This window comes from Rhinolophus sinicus, linkage group LG05 (assembly GCF_036562045.2).
Source record: "Rhinolophus sinicus isolate RSC01 linkage group LG05, ASM3656204v1, whole genome shotgun sequence".
NCBI classification, from domain to species: domain Eukaryota; kingdom Metazoa; phylum Chordata; class Mammalia; order Chiroptera; family Rhinolophidae; genus Rhinolophus; species Rhinolophus sinicus.
The window spans coordinates 82,228,940-82,249,830 of record NC_133755.1 but is presented as its reverse complement, the minus strand read 5'-3'; the positions used below and the strand labels follow the sequence as shown (position 1 = coordinate 82,249,830).

General features: G+C 43.2%; 1 protein-coding gene and 1 long non-coding RNA gene across 3 annotated transcripts in view; one reads left to right on the top strand and one right to left on the bottom strand.

The window, feature by feature from the left end:
* The window catches only part of BLTP3A (bridge-like lipid transfer protein family member 3A), a 51,549-nt gene extending 41,983 nt beyond the window's left edge, over positions 1 to 9,566 (bottom strand). The window contains exon 1 of the mRNA XM_019738731.2: positions 9,256 to 9,566. Within this exon, the coding sequence (XP_019594290.2) occupies positions 9,256 to 9,299 (44 nt within the window). The 5' untranslated portion in view covers positions 9,300 to 9,566. The remainder of the gene's footprint in view (positions 1 to 9,255) is intronic.
* Positions 6,691 to 19,618, top strand: LOC141571627 (uncharacterized). Of its 2 annotated transcripts, XR_012496544.1 has the most exons (4): positions 6,691 to 8,661; positions 15,243 to 15,384; positions 17,829 to 17,963; positions 18,786 to 19,618. It is a non-coding gene; the product is annotated as an uncharacterized LOC141571627 (long non-coding RNA). The 2 variants fall into 2 exon arrangements; XR_012496543.1 differs by lacking the exon at positions 15,243 to 15,384 and having other exon boundaries at positions 8,063 to 8,661.
* The last annotated feature ends 1,273 nt before the right edge of the window (positions 19,619 to 20,891 follow it).

Here is a 20,891-nt window from a genome sequence, read left to right as displayed (position 1 = left end):
CACAAATATCCCATTGCATGGATACACCACATTTTGTTTAGCCATTCATTCATCAGTTGAAGAGTGAATTTTGTTCCACTTATTGGACAATTAATTTGGTGGGATTCATATTCCAAATTCTGTATCCTCTGTAGTAGACAGCAGCTGAATCTCAGCTCAGTTCTTTCAGCTCTCTAACTATTGTTTTTTCTAGGTTCCATGGAGTCTTCCCCCATGCATGCCGAGGATTTGGACAGAGTTTAAAAGCAGATTTTAGGGCTCCCCCTCCTGTTGCTCCCTCCTGTCTGAGATTCCTCCCCTTACTTTCTAGCTCCTCGTGTAACCTTTAACTCTGTTCTGACTCCCCAAGCTAATAAGACTGGATTTTTGCTTAAATTCTAGCCGCCACCCACCATGCAAACTGGGGAGTATCTTCAGGCAAAAAGAGACTCTTACCCAATACAGTTCCTATCTTTCAAGTTCCCCATCAGTTTCTGCCTGATTTGGTCACTTTCCAATGTCTTTAAGAAGCTGTTTTTCATATATTGTCTAGAGTTCACAACTATTATCGAGGAAGGATTAGTTAAATATGAGATAGTCCTTTATTAGTAGAAGTAAAGCCCTTTCCCACTAGATCTCATTGGTATTATATCCTCCCCAAGAGGCAAGAGTGATGTGACCAGATGTGCACAAATGCGCCTCTCAGGGCAGCATGACTGAAGGGATAGGAAGGAAGGAAGGAAAACAGATTTCTCTTAGAAAAGGGAAATGCATGTTTTCAGTTTTGCCTGGGAAAGCACTAGACCAGATGATTAGAGACAGTCAGCTTGAATGAACTTTAGCCCATCTTTATCTGGATTTTTTACATATTGGAATTTCCCAACTTTCAGATGACTCGTACACACCACAAACTGTTGCCCAGACCCCTGCCCCATCCCCCCGCCACTGCAACAGAAATCATTTTTGGAAACTCAAAAACAAACAGAGAACTTCCAGAGTATCTGTGGATTCAGAAGCTAAGAAAGGAAGAGTAGCTTCGGGGAGCTGACCCTGTAGAACATATTCTGAAATAGAGTTGGTCTAATCAGAATAGATTCCTGCTCCACAATATGTTCTCTACTTTTCCCCCTTGACTTAGCTGCAATCATGTATCCTAAAGAACTGGGAATTCTGGTGAGACAGTGAGGGGAGCAGAGCACGCAGGCCTCGTGGGGGAGGAGTGTGAAGGGCTGCGGGTAGAATCAGCACAGGGGGGCGTCCAAGGACAGGGGCCTTAGGAAGTAGAAAGGAGACACCAGGAGAGAAAGGCGAGAAAGGAGAGCGTATCACGAGCACACCTCAGCTGTTTCAGAACTTAGTCTAAGTAGGTAGGTCTCAACCCAAACAAACTCAGTTCCAGGAATGGCAATGACAAGAGTTACAACATTTTTTAAAATAGTGACAAACACTTGGTAAAGTTCATAACAACCTTCCCCCAGGGTAGTTACAGTTCTGGAACATTCGCCATAGTTTAAAGCTGTCAACACTTTGTGTTTATAGGTAAAACAGAATTCAGTTCTACGCTTATATAATCTAAACACGTAATTCACCTATGTAAACATCTAACAAACATTCAAAAGTCAAAAAAGACAAAGGATAATGCTTCCTTGTGTGGAATTATTCTGCAAACTGCATGACATCAGCATCTCCCGCTGCTCATTAACTACTGCTCACACTCCTCAATCACAACCCAAGAAGTCCCCGCAGAGGACAATAATCTCAGTGATCTAAAAGATTGCAACAAAAAGGAAAGAAAAACCTTTTTCTTCTTCTTCATCTCCCCTCCTCCTTCAACTGATTCACTAACAACCAAGACCAAGAACTCCTCGTGAGCTTATATTATATGTAATTAATCCACCACAGCTTCTGTGGGCTAACTTGGGAATCTGGTCAACATTTACAACACTATTTCTATTGGACCACGCATTCCAAATTTCAAACTTAAAAATTTTTTTGAGAACATAATACTCCCATAAGTCAGAGACTTAAATATACTGACCTCTCATGATCTCTATTCTAATTTTTTAAATAATGAACTGACATCCAAGCTACATATGACCAATGTACTATAAAGACTGAATATACATGTAAAATAACCATTGCTGTAGGCAAATAAAACAAACATTTTATAATACAAATCCTTATTTTTGTGGCAAGTAGGTACAAACTACATACCCTTTACCTAAAGTAGTAATACACTAATGTGTACTATTTTCACACTTTAGTTTTCCCCTTTACTACAGATATTGATTGATTTTACTGCTTATGAACACTGGAAAGCGTACTTAGAATCTACAGTCAGCACCAGTAAGTAGCAAGTACTTACCTCATCCACAAAGATAAAAGGTCCCTTAATGATACTGGGCGAACTGGATTTCCTTGCCCTTCTGCCCCCCACCCAACTTCCACATTCCTCAGGTCTAAGGCTCCCTGAGTTCCAACCACGCACTCCCACTGCACACATCTCCCGCACCCACCTCACCCACTCAAAGCATCCGCAAACTCTCTGGTTTTCAAAGCAGCCAAGGAACACAAGCCCTGCTGTCCTGGAGGACACACTCCAGGGGGTGCAGAGAACTGAGTTGTGATGAAAAGAATCTTTTTTTTCCCCAGTGATCAATGCTATACTTACAGATTATTATTCAACCAGGTTCTATACTAGGTGACAGAAACTAAACGACTTCTAATTTCTTTTTCACTCCAAGAATACAGTATATAATTGTGCTATCTTCTCTGACTCTATATAAATAAATCCTCTAAGGACCCAACCTAGTGTATACATTTCACCTATTTCACCTGTGCTGAGATCAAAGTTTCCTCCTTGAACTATGCCTTGAGATGAAAAAAACTTATAAACAGGAACAATCCTTGTTTCCTTCTCTCCTTAAGGACTGATACAAAGAACATTCATCTCTGTATTAAAATGTTAAGAAACGTAATTCCTAAATATCTAAAGAATTAGACATTTAGATAAGTTAGGCACAACCTTCAAGATGCTGAAAAGCATTATCTCCAGAAACTAACAGCAATCTCTTTTCAGCAATTTTAATACGTAAAGATAGTCATTATTTATTAATTTTTCAGTCCCTGTACCCCCAGGAAGAAATGGGGACCCTCTACACTGAACTGAGTTCTAGAATTGAAAAGAGTTTACATACTTTCAAAAATGCTCATCTCTCAGAAGTAGGCTGGTCCTGGGAGAATCTGGCTTAATACTTCCAGCCTTGATCTATAAAATCAGAATCTAAAATGTGCAAAATCATCTCTGCATCTCACTTGGTCTAATAAATCTACTTTTGAGAAAGGGGGACATGCCTACTTTTTCAGGACCAAACACTTTTACACATTACTTCTAATCCTCCAAACAATACTGGGTGTTATCATCCCCCATTTACAGCGGAGGAAGCTAAAAGACTTGCAGAGCACAGAGCTTACAAGTGGCTGAGTCAAAATGCACAGCCACCTTTTGGAATCCAAAGTTCTGGTCCTTTCTGCTACCTTTCTGATGTGCCTCTCAACCAGTTTTTCAAAGCAGGCAATTTCATTATTTGTGAACTATACATTGAGCTACTGCATGCCAGATACAACAGTACTGCTTTGAAATTTTTATTGCTTTTAAATGCTACTTTTAAGACACAAGACAACCATTTTACCCTTGGAAAGGTGTGAAGATTGCAATACCAAAGTATGAAATTCAAATTTTAGTTTCTTTAGTAAGAGTGGAGTGTAAGCTTATAGAACAGAATGAAACTATTTAATATCCAAGGTTGTCTAAAGACCAAATATTTAACAAAAACCCAAATGCCTGAAGAACAGGCCCCCTTTCTCTTCATGTACATGATGGTTATTTTGACAGGGAGCTAGTCATCACATCCATTCAAGTAAGACATTTTATGGGCTAATGGTTATAAATTACCCCAATTATTTTCACTGAACCTGCCTAATTTGAACATTTCTCAAAAAAAAAAAGATCTTTTGTTTTCAAGGTTCTGTCGTCTGCTTGTGACTAAAATTTACAAATAGATCAACATTTTAAATTAAACAAGGTTAGAATAAAGTGGCCGTCTGGTTTACCACAAAGTAAAAGACATTTCAAAACACACCCACCAGAATAGCCATACCCGTAATGAAAAGGAAAAATACCAAGTGCTGGCAAGGATGGAGAACAACCAGAACTCCCATACATTTCTGGTGGAAGTATAAACTGGTACAGCCATTTTGGAAAACTGGCAATATCTATTAAAATATAATATTATGCATATCCTACAACCCAGAAATTCCACTGTTATTATATCCCCAACAGATATGTGTATATTTGGTCACCAAAGAACATGTACTAGAATGTTCCCAGCAGCACTATTCATCATAGACCTAAACTGGGAAACTATCCAAATGTCCATCAACAGTGAAATGTATAAACAAATACAGCAATGAAAATGGAGGTCTACAACTCGATGCAACAACAATAGGGATTAATCTCACAAAAATAACGCTGAGCTAAAAAGCCAGACACAAAAGCATACTTACTATATGATTCCATTTATATAAAATAAAAGCAGACAAAACTAATATATACTGGTAGAAATCAGGACAGTGGTTACTCTTTGGTGGTGGTAACGGTGGAAGGAGACGCAATGATGGAAGGAGCTTTCTGGGTGCTGGTGACACTGTGCTCCTTCATGTGGGTGCTGGAGACCAGGGTACGCTCAGGCTGAAATGCTCAATAGAAGAGAACCACTGTAACAGCGGAGTGGTGAAAAAGCACAGCGCTGGGATCAGAGTGCCTGAATTTGAATCCAGGTTCCATCACCTACTCGTCCTGATCTTGGGCAAGTGAGTGAACCTCTCTGTGACTCATTTCTTCATCTATAAAATGGGACTAATACATACCTCATAGGGTAAGGCTGATGATTAAATCATCCTAAGACGTATAAAGTGCTTATTCGAATAGTTGGCTATTATTATTAAATATCTGCTAAGTAAATAAAAGAGCTTTATTCTGAAGCAATACAGGAAGATGAGGGAGAGAAACAAAGACATATATGATTTGGCCATTACTAGAAAATGCACAAAATAATTATTTGGGAAACGAAGGTGACGATGAGTATAAAGGGGTCTGAGCTGGAAGCTGAGACTAGCTCTACAAACCTGCACCCCCTGAGGTCCTGGGTGAGCAGTAGCCTTTCTGAGCCTGACCCCCCACTGCCCACTGGGGACCGCCCAGGGATGTCCCCGGGAGACTGAGTAATCACGAGTGGAGCCACTCATCAGAAACTAAGAGGAATGAGCTCAGTCAGGCTCTTATTCTCCAAAAGGACTCGGACATTTCCTATGCCCCTGAGTTTCGCCTAACCCTGATGTCTATCAGCTATGTCTCTGTCACTGAAGGTCCCACTTCCTGCCGCCATTTACAGTAAATAATTAAGACTTCTAATGGGTTTCAGAAACAGCCAGTCGGGGGCAGGCTGCTGTCGTCCACACCCTGGTCGTGTCCCTAACTTCTCCGGCTGCTATAATAGCTACCCTTTCACAAACCCTACTTACACGCCAGCATTATAGCCCTTTATCCCGATCCTCAAAACCCTCCTAGGAGGTGCATTCTTCCTCCTCCCGTCTTTTACAGATGAGAACACTAAGGCCCAGAGAGGCTGCCCTGTGCTCATTAAGTGGCAGAGCTGGAAGGTGCATCCGGCTCGTCTGGCTCCAGCGTCCCTGATCTTTCCATAAACCACAGTCCCCTGACTGATTGCACAATCAGTCATATTTCCTCTTACTGAGATAACCAAAGGTCATTAGAGAAGGTGATCTAAAACAACAATAATCTAATTTAGTGAAAAACTCAATTTTGGATATTTTGTAAATGCTGACTTGTTTCTAAGTGGGTCTGTTGAAATGAATCCTGTGCTTGAAGCAATCTGCATCCACAGCAGTCATCCAAGCCAGAGCTTAAAGCCCTTAGGAGACTTTACATTTCTTCCCTGCTGAGTCCCCAGTGCCCAGATCAGTACCTCCTCCACAGGAGCTGTTGAACAAAAAGATCTTGAATACCACCTCCCTCAAATCTTGTTTACCAAAGTACTCTACTAATAAAGAAGATGCATTCCAATAATACACTCTCAATAATATCTGCAACTTCATGACGAAAATTAAACATGCTATGCAAGTCACTGGGGTGTCTCCTGCTGTAAGACACTCTCCTCCAGGTCAAGTGGCACCGCCATCAGCAGCAGCAACAAGGAATTATTAAACACCTACAGATATTTATTTAACACAGTAACTCAGTACACCTTCTCTGTTGTTTCCCCACCATTTGGCGAGCCATCGAGCCACTGAGGCCACAGTTCCCTCCAGGCAGGGCAGCCTCTGTGAGTGAAGCAGAGCCCACACAGAGGCACAATGTCACACATGATTAGGCAGTTTCTCCAAGTTAAACAACACAAAGGCCCCGGGAGTTTGACCTTTCCCCCCATCAGACCCACGTCTTAGCACCTCTTCCTGGAGCCCTGAAATTGCAGCCTGAATAACCTCCTCCTCCTCCCCAATCAACCACCCAACGCTGAGGAAATCAGAAATTTCTCCCAATGTCTGTCATACAGATTCCTGCTTCATCTAAAAGAGAACTTTGTTCACTAAGGATTCACTGAATGTGCCAGCATATACTATTAAAATTGTCTTTAAAAATCCCATCTTCATAGATATATGAAGCACACAGAACATGTGTGTACTACAGGGGAAAGTATACCTGTCAGGAAGCTGGGTTTTTCCACTACAACTTACCTTCCATTGCAACTTGGGCAAGTCATTTATCTTTTCTAGGCTTTAGTTTCCTCAGCCATAAAATGAGGGGTTGAACTAGTCAGGGGTTATTCACTCAGTTCCAGGATGCCTTGCCGGGTTCAGGCATGTGCTTTAGGGGCTCATTACCCCATACACACATACCTGGAACTTATATTAAAAAATTACCTGTCCACATATATGGACTTTTCTGGAGAAATCTATCACTTATATCAAATTATCATGCAAGCTGTGGCCCAAAAATCAACCACAGTTCATGTTTTATTGAGCATTTACTATGTGCAAGGCACTGTGCTAAGTCCTTACATGTAGTAAACTCAGGTCACCTTCATCATAGCCCTTTAAGTTAGATACTATCATTGGCCTCATTTTACAGTTGAACAAAATAAGCCACAAAAGGCCTGGGCTCTTAAACACAATGCTATGTTAAGTGACATCATCTCAACCTTAAAATTCTCTGATTCTATATTTCTCACGTGGGGCAGCCTGCGGGGCCTCCGGTCCTGCTCCCCACATAAGAACGCAGGACATGGTGAGGCAAAAAGGAACACCCACGGAGCCATAGGTAGGGGAGTCACACCACTATAGTCTCACTGGCGGCTGGGTTCACACGACGTGCGACCTGCTGTCCGCTTTTCTGCCAACTGACAGATGACTCTCCTCGACTCTCCTAGACTCCCCAACATAGCTGCAGCAGTTATATTAGCAGCCAATGGCTCAATGGTTACAGCTGACAGTCAACTAGCCACAGCCGACGGCCATCTACCACCCGAGCCAGCACCTTTCCACGTGAGGCCGAGAGCCTGGAAACTGCTCTCTGGGGCTCTGTCCCCACAATATTCATTCAAATTAAGTTTCCCTTTAGTTAAATTTTTTGTACCATTTCACAATATGAGTCCTACTTTTATTTAAATCTTCACACAAAACAACTAAACTCATGGAACACCCAGAGGAATGCTACCTGAAAAAGAATGCATTAGGGAGTTACTCCTAGTAAAGGATCCAAAGGCACTTTCCAGTTCCAGCAGCAAACCTGCTTTTACTTTTATAACGTGATGATTAACCAAAAGATGTATCTGAATCAATTACTAATAAAAGCCTAAAATCACAGGAACAGTAAATAAGTACGAGTGCCAACCAGGAAAAGGGAAGCAGTGGCAGCAACAGCGTCTCATATACCGCTCACCAACAAATGAGAAGTCCAGGAAAGACACATTAGAAAGGCCCCACGTGCCTCCACTCCCCCTACTCCCACCTCCTGAAAACCAATGGCCACTGTGCAGCCGAGACTTGAATCACGCTCCACTTGAGATACAAAGCTGGCGGAAGGTATTAAGGCATCACCAACCCCTACCTGAAATAAGGAGTGAAAACTAAGCGAAAGCCTCGCTTCCAATTTTGGTGGACACGAGCTCTGATAACCTGCGGTTGTAACCCAGGGACCAGCAGCCATCCAGCTCCACCTGCGCACTGCGTTGCCTGCCACCCCTTTCTGCCCAGGTTACTGAGGGACATAACACTGCTTAGATGGCTGTAAAGCAGAAGTGGACATTGTTCTTTTCATAGGCTGTCAAAAAAAAACCCTCCACATCTTAAAGGGAAGGTTGTTGAAACTTTATGCCCAACTCTCATGACCTTTCTCCATTTAGTCTGTGTAATGAGAAGAGAAGCAAAGGAGGGAGAAAGGAGATCAAAGGAGCGGCCCTGGGTGCAGGGACGGTATCTTTTTCAAGGGTGATGCAACAGGGTCAGCCAGACGATGAAGAGGACGAGCTGGGAGCTTCTGGGAAGGAGAAAAGCAGCGTCGGAGTTGGAAACCTGGGCGGAAAACGGGTTAGGAATGACTGGGTACGAGGGTCGTTCAGAACGCGCGGGGGATAAGGGTCTAGTCCGGAGCAGTCGGAGGAGGGAGAGGAGGCAGTGGGGGCTTGGTGGCGCGCGTGACCAGGCGGGCAGAGGGCCCGGGGGGAGGGGCAGCGGGTCCAAAGGGGACAGGAAACCCGGCAGGGGGCCGGCAGGAAAGGGGTGCAACCCGGGGGACCTCGGAGAGACGGTCACAGCGCCGGAAGACACGCAAGGGAGATCGGGGTGACCTGCTCGGCGGTGTGGCAGCTGAGGGCGGGGGCAGCCGGCCGGGAGACCCCTGAGGGTCGGGAGGGCTGCGGGGTGGGGGCTGTTGGAAGGGGAAGAGCCGGAGGCACCAGCGCAAGGGCAGGAGCGCCCTGTACCCGAGGGCCCAGGGAGAGGGAAGCACAGAGTGGTGACAACGGTCGGAGCCAGCGGAGCGGGGAAAAGGCTGTCCAGGTGGCGTTGAGACGGGGACCGCCACGGGGTCCCGGCTCGGGCTGAAGAGAGAGGCCGGGCCCGGAACTCGGCATCCCGGAGGTGGAAGGAGGTTAGGAAGGGCCCGGGGCCGCTGAGGGCCGGCGCTGGTGCTCTCACCGGGACAGGTGCTTCAGGATCTGCTTCTTAATGATCCCGGCCATGCCGGAGCCGCGGCCCGCGACGATGGCAGGCGGGTAGCTGTGGCCTCCTCAGCCGTGAAGAGGCGGCCCCTCACCTCGCCGCGACGCGGGGGCCGGATGCGGCCGCCATGGCGCTCTCCCGCCCCGAGCCGGCTCTCGGAGCTCCGCCGCGATCCCACCCACCCACGCGGCACGGCGGCCGCCGGCCCTGAGCGACGCGGAGACAGCTCGCCGCTCGCCAGACTCCCGGCGGCCGAGGCGCGCGTGGCCAGGGGTGGGGCGCGCGGCGGCGGGGGCGCGCGCGGCGAGGGGCGGGGCGCGCGGCGGCGGAGGGGCGAGCTCGGGGCCATCGCCTCGGCCCCGCGGTCGGCCCTGCGGAGGCAGGTCCGAAAGGCTTCGCCCTCCGCTGCCAGAGGTTCGCCCTCCGGAAGTCGCCTCGAAGCGCGGGGGAAACGCGGCGCGTTTGTGACTTTTTGCAGGAATTCGCTGGAAAATTGCGCAGCTCGCGGTCCACTTCTCATTCATTTCCTTCACACATTCACTCATTTGTTGAACACCAACTAACTACTCCAGGAATCGGTGGCGAGGGAAACAGTAGTCTCAGGGCCTCACGCGTCCGCAGAACCGCTGCCGTCTGCTCTGCTGAAGAACTGAGAAGGGGGCGTCTCTCCATCTTTTTGTGCCTCTCTGAGCCCCCACCTGGTTAACCAATGGGCACATGTTTACTCAACACTTCAGAGGTGCACCCCTCCCAAATGTCGGGGGGCAGGAGAAAATGAGACAGTAATTGTCAAAATTACCAAGGACATTAGAGATCAACGTCTTCGTTTTGCAAATGAGGAAACTGAAGCCCCGGGAAATGGTTGAGAGCTTGCCAAGGGCACAACCACTTAGTGAGACTCCGGACTAGAACCCAGGTCTCTCACTCTCACTGCTGCCCGTGCTACTTTCACCCTCTTCCGTTCGTACACTTAAAAGTATAACCCGTATGCCAGGGACATCTGTAGACCCAATGGCAAAGGTGGGAAGGTGGCAGTTTTCTAGACTTACACCTTCAAGCAAAAACCTGAGCAAAATAATACTAAGACTTACAGGAAATGTGGCCACCAATTAATTTTAAATTTATTCATTCTTGTGAATAGGTAATATTATACGTGCACATAATACAAAAATCAAGATAAATGTCCCTCTCTCCCCATCCCTCAGTCATGCAATGCCCCTCCCCCAAAACAATTGTTACCTAATCCCAGAGATCGTCTAAGCATGGTAACCATATAAATGTGAGATTTTTACAATAAATAATCAACAGACTTAATGCATACCTATGCTTCTGTCTTCATCATAGTAAGTTCAATTTTTCCCAGAAGTCCCCCCAAAATTACCTTTTTAAAAAAGAAGCAAGTCATCCCTCAGCCTAGGTCCCCACCAGCCTACTTCCCAGTCCCTACCATCATGGCTGCATAGTCTATTATTATTTGTCCCTCTGCCCACCTCTCACCAGAATACACACCAATAGATCCTATGGAAGAAGAGGTTTCTTGTCAGGAGTATTGATCATTATCGCTCCTTCCCAATTCAGCTCTCAGCTGCAGGGGCCTCAGGGCCATTTCTTGCATTTCATGCTTCTTTACCTGGAGCACCCCATCAGCTGATTTAGATGTCTGACATTAGCTACATAAAACAAAACCTTCCTCAAGCTCAGAGACTCAGCATCCTCCTTGAACCATTCATCACGCCTGATGAATGTTATTTTTGTTGAAAGCAAAAACTCGTGCTCTAAAAGAATATGGCCTCTCTAGGGATCCATTGAATAGGAGAGTTCATGCTCTCCCAGTAATATTAATGTGTTTATCCTTCCCTGCAATGCTAAGAATGTGAGGCATATAAAAACAAAAGGGATTTAGGGGCAATCCATACAATTTTTAAATTAAACATTTTATTTTGAGATGATGGTAGATTAACATTCAGTTGGAAGAAATAATCTAAAGAGATCCCTGTATCTTTCACCTAGTTCCCTCAATGATAACAACTTACAAAACTGTAATACACCGTCACAACCAGGGTATTGACATTGATGCACTTAGTTTACAGAACATTTCTCCCTTTCTGATATGAATGCCTTTTACTTCCTTTTCTTGCCTTTTTGAGCTGGTTACACCTCCTGGCACTTTATTTAGGACTGGTGAGAGCAGACATCGTTTTTTTGTTCCCAGTTTTAGGGAGAAAGCATTTGGTCTTTATTAAACTATTAAGTGTAACATTAACTAGATTTTTTTTTGTGTGGATGCTCTTTATCAAGTTGAGGAAGTTCTCTTCCTATTTTTCTGAGAGTTTTTTTTATCAAGAATGTTTAATTTTTTCAAATGCTTTTTTTGCATTTGAATGCTATGTTCATGTGAATTTAGCCTGCTAATATGGTGGATTGTGTTGATTAATTCTCAAATACTGAACCAGCCTGCATCCCTGAAATAAACCTCATTTGGACGTGATATATAATTACTTTCATATATTGCTGAATTCTGTTTGTTAATGTTTTGTTATGAATTTGTATATATTTCCTTGATGGCTAATGATACTGAGTATCTTTTCATGTGCTTATGGACCATTTATATATCTTCTTTGGTGAAAGGTCTATTCAGATCCCTTGTCCATTTTTAAATTGGATATTTGTCTTTTCATTATTGAGTTGTAATAATTCTTTTTCTACTCTAGACACAAGTCTCTTATCAGATATAATTTGCAAAAACTTTTGTCCCATTCTGTGAGTTGTCTTTTCATTTTCCTGAGTGTCTTTTGAAGCACAAAAATTTTTAATTTTGATGTTATCCAGTTTATTTTCATTGTTGTTGCTGTGCTTAGTGTCAAATCTAATAAATCATTGCTAATCCAAGGTCATGAAGATTTACATCTATGTTTTTTCTAAAAGTTGCAGTTTTAGGTCTCATATTTAGGAATTTGAATCATTTTGAGTTAATTTTTACATAAGAAGTGATGAAGGGGACCAACTTAATTATTTTGCATGTGGATATCTAATTGTCTCAGCATCATTTGTTGAAAAGAATATTCTTTCTCCACTGAATTGTCTTGGTGAAAATCAACGACCAAAAGTAAAAGTAAGAGTCTATTTCTAGACTTTCAAGTCTATTCCATTCATCTGTATACCAGTAACACAGTGTCTTCATTAGTGTAGTTTTGTAATAAGATTTTAAATAAGGAATCTATAGTGTATTTGAGTGTATAGCTTTCATAGCTTTTAGTTGTACAACTTTTAGTTATTTTTCTAGTTGTTACATTATTTATCCATATCTTATCACAGTCTACTGGTATTGCCATTTACCAGTTCAAGTGAAATATAAAACTTTACCTCCATTTATATCCCTTTTTCCCCCGGTAGGTATAATTGTCTTAAATATTTCCTCTACAAACATTTAGAGCTACATCAACCAGTTATGATTTTTGTTTCAAACATCAGAAAAAGTAAAAACTATTATACTTACCCATATTTTTGCTTACCATATTCTTTCTTCCTTCCTGATATTATGAGAGTCATTCGTTTCCTTTCTGTTCAGAGAACTTTTTAGCTATTCTTTTAAGGTAGGTCAGCTGGCAACAAATTCTCTTAGCTTTCCTTCATTGGACAACGTCTTTATTTCCCATTCATTTCTGAAGCATGTTTTCACTGGCCATAGTATTCTGGGCTGATAGTTTTCTTTCAGCACGTGAAAAACATTCTGCCACTTCCTTCTGGTGCCCATGGTTTCTAATGAGAAATCTGCTGTCCTTCAAATTATTTTCCCCCAAAAGTAAGGTGTCATTTTTCTCTGGCTGTTTTCATTTTTTTTCTTTGCTTTTAGTTTTCAGAAGTTTGATTACAACAAGTCTTGGTGTGGATTTGAGTTTTTCTGATTGAGGTTTGCTCAGCTCCTTGAATATGTAGGTTTATGTCTCTTGCAACTTTGGGAGCTTTTCAACCATTATTTGTTCTAGTACCTTTTTTGGCTCTTTCCTTTTTTTCCTCTCCTGGGTCTCTAACATGAATATTAGATCTTTTGCTATAGTTCCATAGGTCCCTGAAGCTCTGTTCATTTTTGTTGTAAGTCTATTTTCTCTGTTGTTCAGATTGGATATTTTTATTGTTCTATTTTCAAGTTCTCTGATTATTTCCTGTTACCAATTGTTCACTGTTGAACTCATCCACTGACTTTTTATTTATTTTATGTTTGGATTCCAAAATTTCCATTTGGTTCATTTTTATATATTCTATTTCATTTATTTTGAGCATATTTGTAATTGCTTGTTGAAGCATTTTTATGATGGCGGCTCTTAAATTTTTGTCAAATAATTCTAGCATCCCTTTCATCTTGGTGTTGACATCTAGTGATTGTCATTTAAATTCTTTTTGAGATCTTCCTGGTTCTTGATATGACAAGTTTGGGTTTTTGGAGGGCGGGGGGAGAATGAGTCATTTTAGATTGAAAACTGGACATTTTTATATTATCTTCTGAGACTCTGGGTCTTACTTAAACCTTCTGTTTTGCTGGCTTTTTCTCACAATGGTCTGGCAGAAGAAGGGGGAGGCGTCCCCTTGGTGACTGACAGGTGGAGATAGAAGTTCGGGTTGCCCTGTTAGCCTCCGTGGACACCCAAGGAGAAGGCTTAGGTGGGAATCCAGCTCTCCAGTAGGCTGCGCCAATACTTCCCGAGCTGGGAGTGGCGGAGGAGCTTGTCACTGCTGCCACACGGCCTCTCTGACATAGGGGTATATGCAGCCCCATCACCACTGGGCACTGGTGAATGTCCTTTACGTCCCGACTAAGCCTCTTCTAACACGACTTCCGTCAGGAGGGGACAATGCCTCGTTACTGCCACATGGGGAGGATAATCCTAGCTCTTTTTTGACACCACCCTGGCAGGGGTTTGGGCACTTCATTACAGTCTCATGGGGTGGAAATCTAAGCTTCCCACTTGGCCTTTGTGGCATGGGTGGGGGGTAGGACCAGTTTTTAATGCGGTGTTTGGCTGGAGTAGAGTGGCTGTTGTCTAAAAGTTTTCTGTCTTAACTGTGTCTTAACTGCCTGTTTTCTACGCCTTTGGCTACAGAGAGCAGGCTTTTCTTGGGGTAGTTTTTTGTCTGCTGCACATTGGTGTTTCTTCATTGCCAATTTCTTCAACTCCAAGTCTGGGATACACGAGGCAAAAAGAAAATCCAGAGAACACATCTTGTTCCTTGGGTTCCCAAGTTCCCTATCCCAAGTTCTGCTTAATTCTCTCCACCTTTCAGTCTTTCCTGTATTGTGTGTGTGTGTGTGTGTGTCTGCAGGTGTAAAATGTCCAGGGTTTTAGTTGTACTTAGCAATAGGAATAGGGAAATATATATCCTATCTACTCCATCTTTCTGGAAGCAGAAGTCATACATTTTTAAAAATCTATTATTTTGAAATATAGAATCATAGGAAGTTATAAACACAGATAAGTCCCATATACTCTTCACCCACCTTCTATCAACGGCTACATCTTACATAAGTATAGTACAATATAAAACCCAAGAAATTGATACTGGTGTGTGTGTGTGTGTGTGTGTGTGTGTGTGTGTGTGTGTGTGTGTGATTCTGTCACTTTATCCCGTGCAGACTTGTGTAACCACTACCATACCCCAGATACAGACGTAGTCCTTCAGCACAAAGCTCTCGGTCAGGCCAACCCTTTATAGTCACTCTGCTCCACGCGCCCCAACACGCTTCCTACCCCCTGACAACTACTAATTTGTTCTTCATCTCCATAACTTTGTCATTTATATACTAGATGGTATCGTGCAGTGTGATCTTTTCAAACTGGCTTTTTTTCACTCAGCATACTGCCCTTGAGATCCATCCAAGTTGTTGGATCAATAATTCATTCCTTCTTATTGCCAAGTCATATCCCACCACCCATACATTTTAAAAACACCCAGCTGATCACTTTCAGATCCAGGAGCTTCCCTCACCTGCTTGGCAGGATGGCGACGTCTCTTAATTCATGATGAAACATTTATTTGTACACACTGTGCTATGTATGGAACAAGAAGACCCATAATGCCCGGAGAAAGAAGACTATGCAAACAGTAAAGGTAATTTTATAGAAAACTCAAGAACAAAAGGGTTGAGTAGCAAAGATTTGTTATTACTGTCTACAAGGATTCTTGAGAGCAGTTTCTAATTTGTGGTAGCTATGACTTTTTAAAGCAATTCTATGATTGACATACAACAAAGTACATTTTTTTTAATTAAAGTTTATTGGGGTGACAGTCGTTAGTAAAGTTACATAGATTTCAGGTGTACAATTCTGTATTACATCATCTATAAATCCCATTGTGTTCACCACCCGGAGTCAGTTCTCCTTCCATGACCATATTTTTGAAAAGTGCATTTTTTGAAGTGTACAATTTTTAGAGTTTTGGGACATCACCACCCGAATCAAGATAATGGGCATAGCCATCTCCATAGTTCTGGCTGTTTGGAGCTACACTGGCTCCCCTGCTGTTTCTCCAATAGAATGGCAGACTCCACCTTCAGGGTCCTTGCACTGGCTGTTCCCTCTGCCTGGAAAGGTTGAGCCCTAGACATCTGAATGTCTCCCCCCACCTCGCCCCCCCACGCCTTTCTTTTCTTTCCCCCAGTGGGCTACTGGCATTCCCTATGATGTAGGTGATGTTGGATCTGGGTGTGGGCTGGGATCGTGTCTCATGAAGCCGAAGGATGGAAACACGGACCAGGGAGAGGCAAAAAGTTTTAAAAAGAAGATAGTTTATTAGAGGCAGGAGAAGAGGTTGCAGCTCCCAAGCAGGACGTGGTCCCCAATGGGGGTGGCCCTGTGTCTGAGGCAAAAGCTCTTACTTTTATACCTTCCCTTGTCTGCTTGGGGAAGGGGGCTGGGTGAAGAAGGGAACTTGTTTGAAGAAGGGAACTGGCGCCTTCTAATGAAATTCTAATGAAATTTGTCTACCAGGTTTGTTCTGCTTGCCCATCCTAAAGGAATTAGCAAAATAACCCACTCTTATCAGATCTGCTCCATTTGTCAGGCCAAAATGAATTTTATGATTAACCTTAAGGCCTTATTACATTATGTCCTGGAGCGAAGCAGTGATTTCAAAACCTGAAGTTTTAGGATATGGCTGTCTTCGTTTATTCCACCAGGGACCTCCCTGTCTACCTAGGGACATGCTAACTCTCCTGTATCACCTATTACCTTCTTTATTTTTCTTCATGGCACATACCACACAACATTGGTGTTTTCTATTTGTTATTGTCTCACTTCCCCTCTAGAATGTAAGCGCCATGTAAGCGCCGTAGAGGAAAAGACTTGTGTTCCATCACTTAGAAGACTATCCATACTCAGTATTAGAGCGTGGCATACCCGAGGCAAGTTTTTCTAGCTGGACAAGTTCAGTACTACTCTCCTCTTCAACACCTCTTTTTTATCAGTCAGGTTTTAGGCTCAACTGCATATAACAGGAAACTCAAAATAACACCTAACTTTAACAAAAAAGACGTTTATTTCTCTTTCACGTAAAAGAAGTCTAAGTAGCTCTTCAATCATTAAGCTCCTTCTGGTTTGCGAACACCGTCCTCAGTTGCCAATTCGTGGCCCAAGATTGTTGTCACACAGCAGCCTAGCCGATAGTCCCCACCCGTGTCCTTCCTTGAGGAAAGAAAAGTCTGTGAGACTGTGCCTTTTTGGGACTTTGCTTATCTCAATGTTTTACACCTTATGTCTCTGTCTGGTCCCCGAAAGATGGCCGTGGGCGATCATGGGATCTGGATGTGGGAATCGAACTGGATGTGGGAATCGAACTGGCAGCCTTCGGAGTTAGGAGCATGGAGTTCTAACTGCCTGAGCCACCGGGCCAGCCCAAATTGAATTTTTTTTTACTTTAGAATTTTTTTGTTTGTTTGTTTGTTTTTTCTTTTTAAGGAGGGCGCCCATGCCCACAGTGACCCATGCTGGAATCAAACCAACAACCTTGGTGTTATCAGCACCATGCTCTAACCAAATGAGATAACCGGCCACCCCTGAGATTCTATTGTTTTTGATAGTAATAAATACTGGGGTGGGCAATTAGTAATGTCTGCCACTCTAGGCTTTATTGTATTACTCTTCTTTTTGTCCCTCTTTACGAGCTTCACTCTACCAGCAGAAGCTGAGATAAAAAGGGTGAAGAGGGGGGAAATGTGGCATTTGAATATAGAGATAAAATTCTTTGTCCTACCTTTACTTCTCTATTCTTTCAACCGTCCCCCCAAAAATACTAGGATGTGAAGTACAGGCAAACAAAAGGAGGGAAGGATTAGGAGATCTGTTTCTCAGTCACTGTGAAAGCTGATTAAGTACTTACAAAAAGCTTTGAGATCTTAGTTTCCTATGCTGTGTTCAAAGTCTTACCATTAAATGAGGCCGTAAGTCAATGGGCTTTTCTTAATTGGCAGCTGGGGAAAGATACTGTTTCAAAAGGAACAAGTATGGAAAAACTGGATAGTCACCTTAATAGGTGATCAAAATTACTATCACCAACAGGGGCAGATAGATGGACCCTGTGTGCCTGCCTACAGATGTGATATCCTGGGGACACAGCTGAGGACATGTACCAGAATGTAATCAGGAGGAAACATCAGACAAACGAGGAATGAAGAACATTCTATTAAACAAAAGGCGGTGAGATTGTCAGTGTCATAAAATACAAAGAAAGGCTAAAGATCGGTTCTAGATTAAAGGAGACGAAGGAGACTTGACCAAAAAGTACATGATCCTAGAGAGGATTCTGTACAGGACAGGAAAAAACAATGCAAGGACAATGTTGGATTAACGGATAAAAATGAAATATGGTTGGTAGATTTATGTTTCCTGAGCTTGATAACTAAACTGTGGTTATGTAAGAGGATGTACTTATTCTTAGGAAATACACCTCAAGTATTTGTGACAAAGGGCATGATACAAGCAACTTATTCTCAAATGGCTCAGAAAAATATATACGTATAACCAGAGAGAGCAAGTGAGCAAACAATAAAGTACATGTGGTGAAATGCTAACATAACAGCTAACAATAGGTGATTCTGGTCAAAGGGTATGTAAGAGTTCTTTGTACAGTTCTTGCAACTTTTCTGAGTTCGAAATCCACTCCTCTCCCCACCCCTAAAGAGCAAGGACAATAAGTTAACATTCAGATTATTTTATTCCTGCACTTGTCTGATGAACTATTCTATATGCTGTATTTGATTCTGTGTCCAAAAGTCTAACCTGTAAGCTTTCAATTGGGAGGGGAAGAAATGACTTCAATTAGTTAACATTTATTAAGGTTTTCATGAAAACCAATATACCAGGCCAGCCTTCAGGACACTTCTGTCAGAGAAACCTCAGGCAGGCCAGGCTTTTTTCTGTTCACCAAATGTTGTCTTGGAACCTAAAAGATACCATCTGACTGAAGCTATGTAATTGGGACAAACACTTAATCACCACTGGACTTTTTCCATACAGGATGACCAAATTAGCCTGTGGCTCTCTGCAAGGATCCCATTTCTCATGCAGCTTGGACTCAAGGGCACTGGCATTCTGACAAACCATTAAAGCCATGGCAGTGGAAATGACAGTGTGGACTTGAACTGCACTCCCTATGGTTTTGGATCTGCCCAAGAAAAGGAAGCAAGTATGTTACCCTACATCTACACCAACTTCAATTCTTGCTATCTAGTAGTATTCTTGATTGCACCTATACAAATTCTTACATACTTTGGAAAAAGCTTCATTTTAGGAAGACCAGGGTTGTTCTTTAGTACCTGAGGCTATTTATTACACATAAAAGGCGCTCTCCTCACCCTCAGCCTGACAGAGTCATCCAAACCAGAAACTTGCTGAGTCACATGTAAGCTCAGTTGGTAACAGCTTACCCTAACTCTTCAGTGTGCAGATTTTAATAACAAATCTGAGCTATAAATTCAGACATGTAAACTATCAATTTCTGAGACTTAGGTCCTTCTTTCAAAGATGTGACAACGAGGTGCCAGCCCGGTGGCTCAGGCGGTTAGAGCTCCATGCTCCTAACTCCGAAGGCTGCCGGTTAGATTCCCACATGGGCCAGTGGGCTCTCAACCACAAGGTTGCCAGTTCAACTCCTCGAGTCCTGCAAGGGATGGTGGGCTCCGCCCCCTGCAACTAAGGTTGAACACAACACCTTGAGCTGAGCTGCCTCCCGGATGGCTCAGTTGGTTGGAGCGCGGGCTCTCAACCACAAGGTTGCCAGTTCAACTCCTTGACTCCCGCAAGGGATGGTGGGCAGCGCCCCCTGCAACTAAAAAATTGAACACGGCACCTTGAGCTGAGCTGCCGCTGAGCTCCCAGGTGGCTCAGTTGGTTGGAGCGCATCCTCTCAACCACAAGGTTGCCGGTTCGACTCCTGCAAGGGATGGTGGGCTGTGCCCTCTGCAACTAGCAATGGCAACTGGACCTGGAGCTGAGCTGTGCCCTCCACAACTAAGACTGAAAGGACAACAACTTGAAGCTGAACAGCACCCTCCACAACTGAGATTGAAAGAACAACAACTTGACTTGGAAAAAAAGGCCTGGAAGTACACACTGTTCCCCAATAAAGTCCTGTTACCCTTCCCCAATAAAAATCTTAAAAAAAAAAAAAATGTGACGAGAAACTAAAAGCAAGTAGTTCTCACAAAGGTTCAAACTAGCAAGTTGACTCAAACTTATACAGAGCCTGAGCATGAAGATTCTCTCCTGGTCAGGTCCTCTATTTCTAACCTCTTGTTTACTTAGATAAGGTCATTTATTTGCTAAATTAGCTCCTCTTCAAAATATTCACAAGTTTCTAGGGGGAAATAAGCAACCCACCTATTGCTATTTCTAGTTCTAGCTACAAATCTATAAAAAATTATAGACATACACAGTGTTACATTCTTGAGTAGACCAGATCCTAAGATAGTTTGCCAAACCCACTAATAATCAAAATCTCCTAGGAAGCTTTCCCAAAATGCAAATTTCGTAAGCCCCATTCCAGATATATTGAATCAAAAATCTGCAATCTTTCTTTTGCAGAGGGTCCCCTATGAATCTGATCATTAGCCAGGTGGTAAACTGCTGGTTTAGGATACCCTCTGCCACAGTATCACTGTAACAAGAACCTGATGGCAAAGGTGGTTTGTTTTGTTTTGTTCTGAAACAGATGATTCGAAGTCTAAGAGGCACAACAAGGTGACCAGTCTTCCTCCTTCATCCCTGTCCGCCAGCTACCCATTTGCTCTTCAGGGGCAACACATATTACCAGTTGCTTATCTGTCCTTCCAGAGATCCTTTATACCTACAATGGCATATATAAATATTTCCTTGGAAAAAGGAGAGCAGCAAACAATACCTTGTGATGTGAACAAAGCAAGGTGCAGCCAAGGTGTATCCTGGAGGTCTTTCCCCAGCAATACATTGAGCTTCCTTATTCTGTTTTAACCAGCATGGTAGATGCCACTTTGTGGCTGTAGCGTATTTGACAAAGCAGTCCCCTTTCACTGGACATCTGTTATGTCTAGTCTTTTGCTGCAAAGTATAATCATGTACACACGTCGCCTCGTACATGTGCAAGTC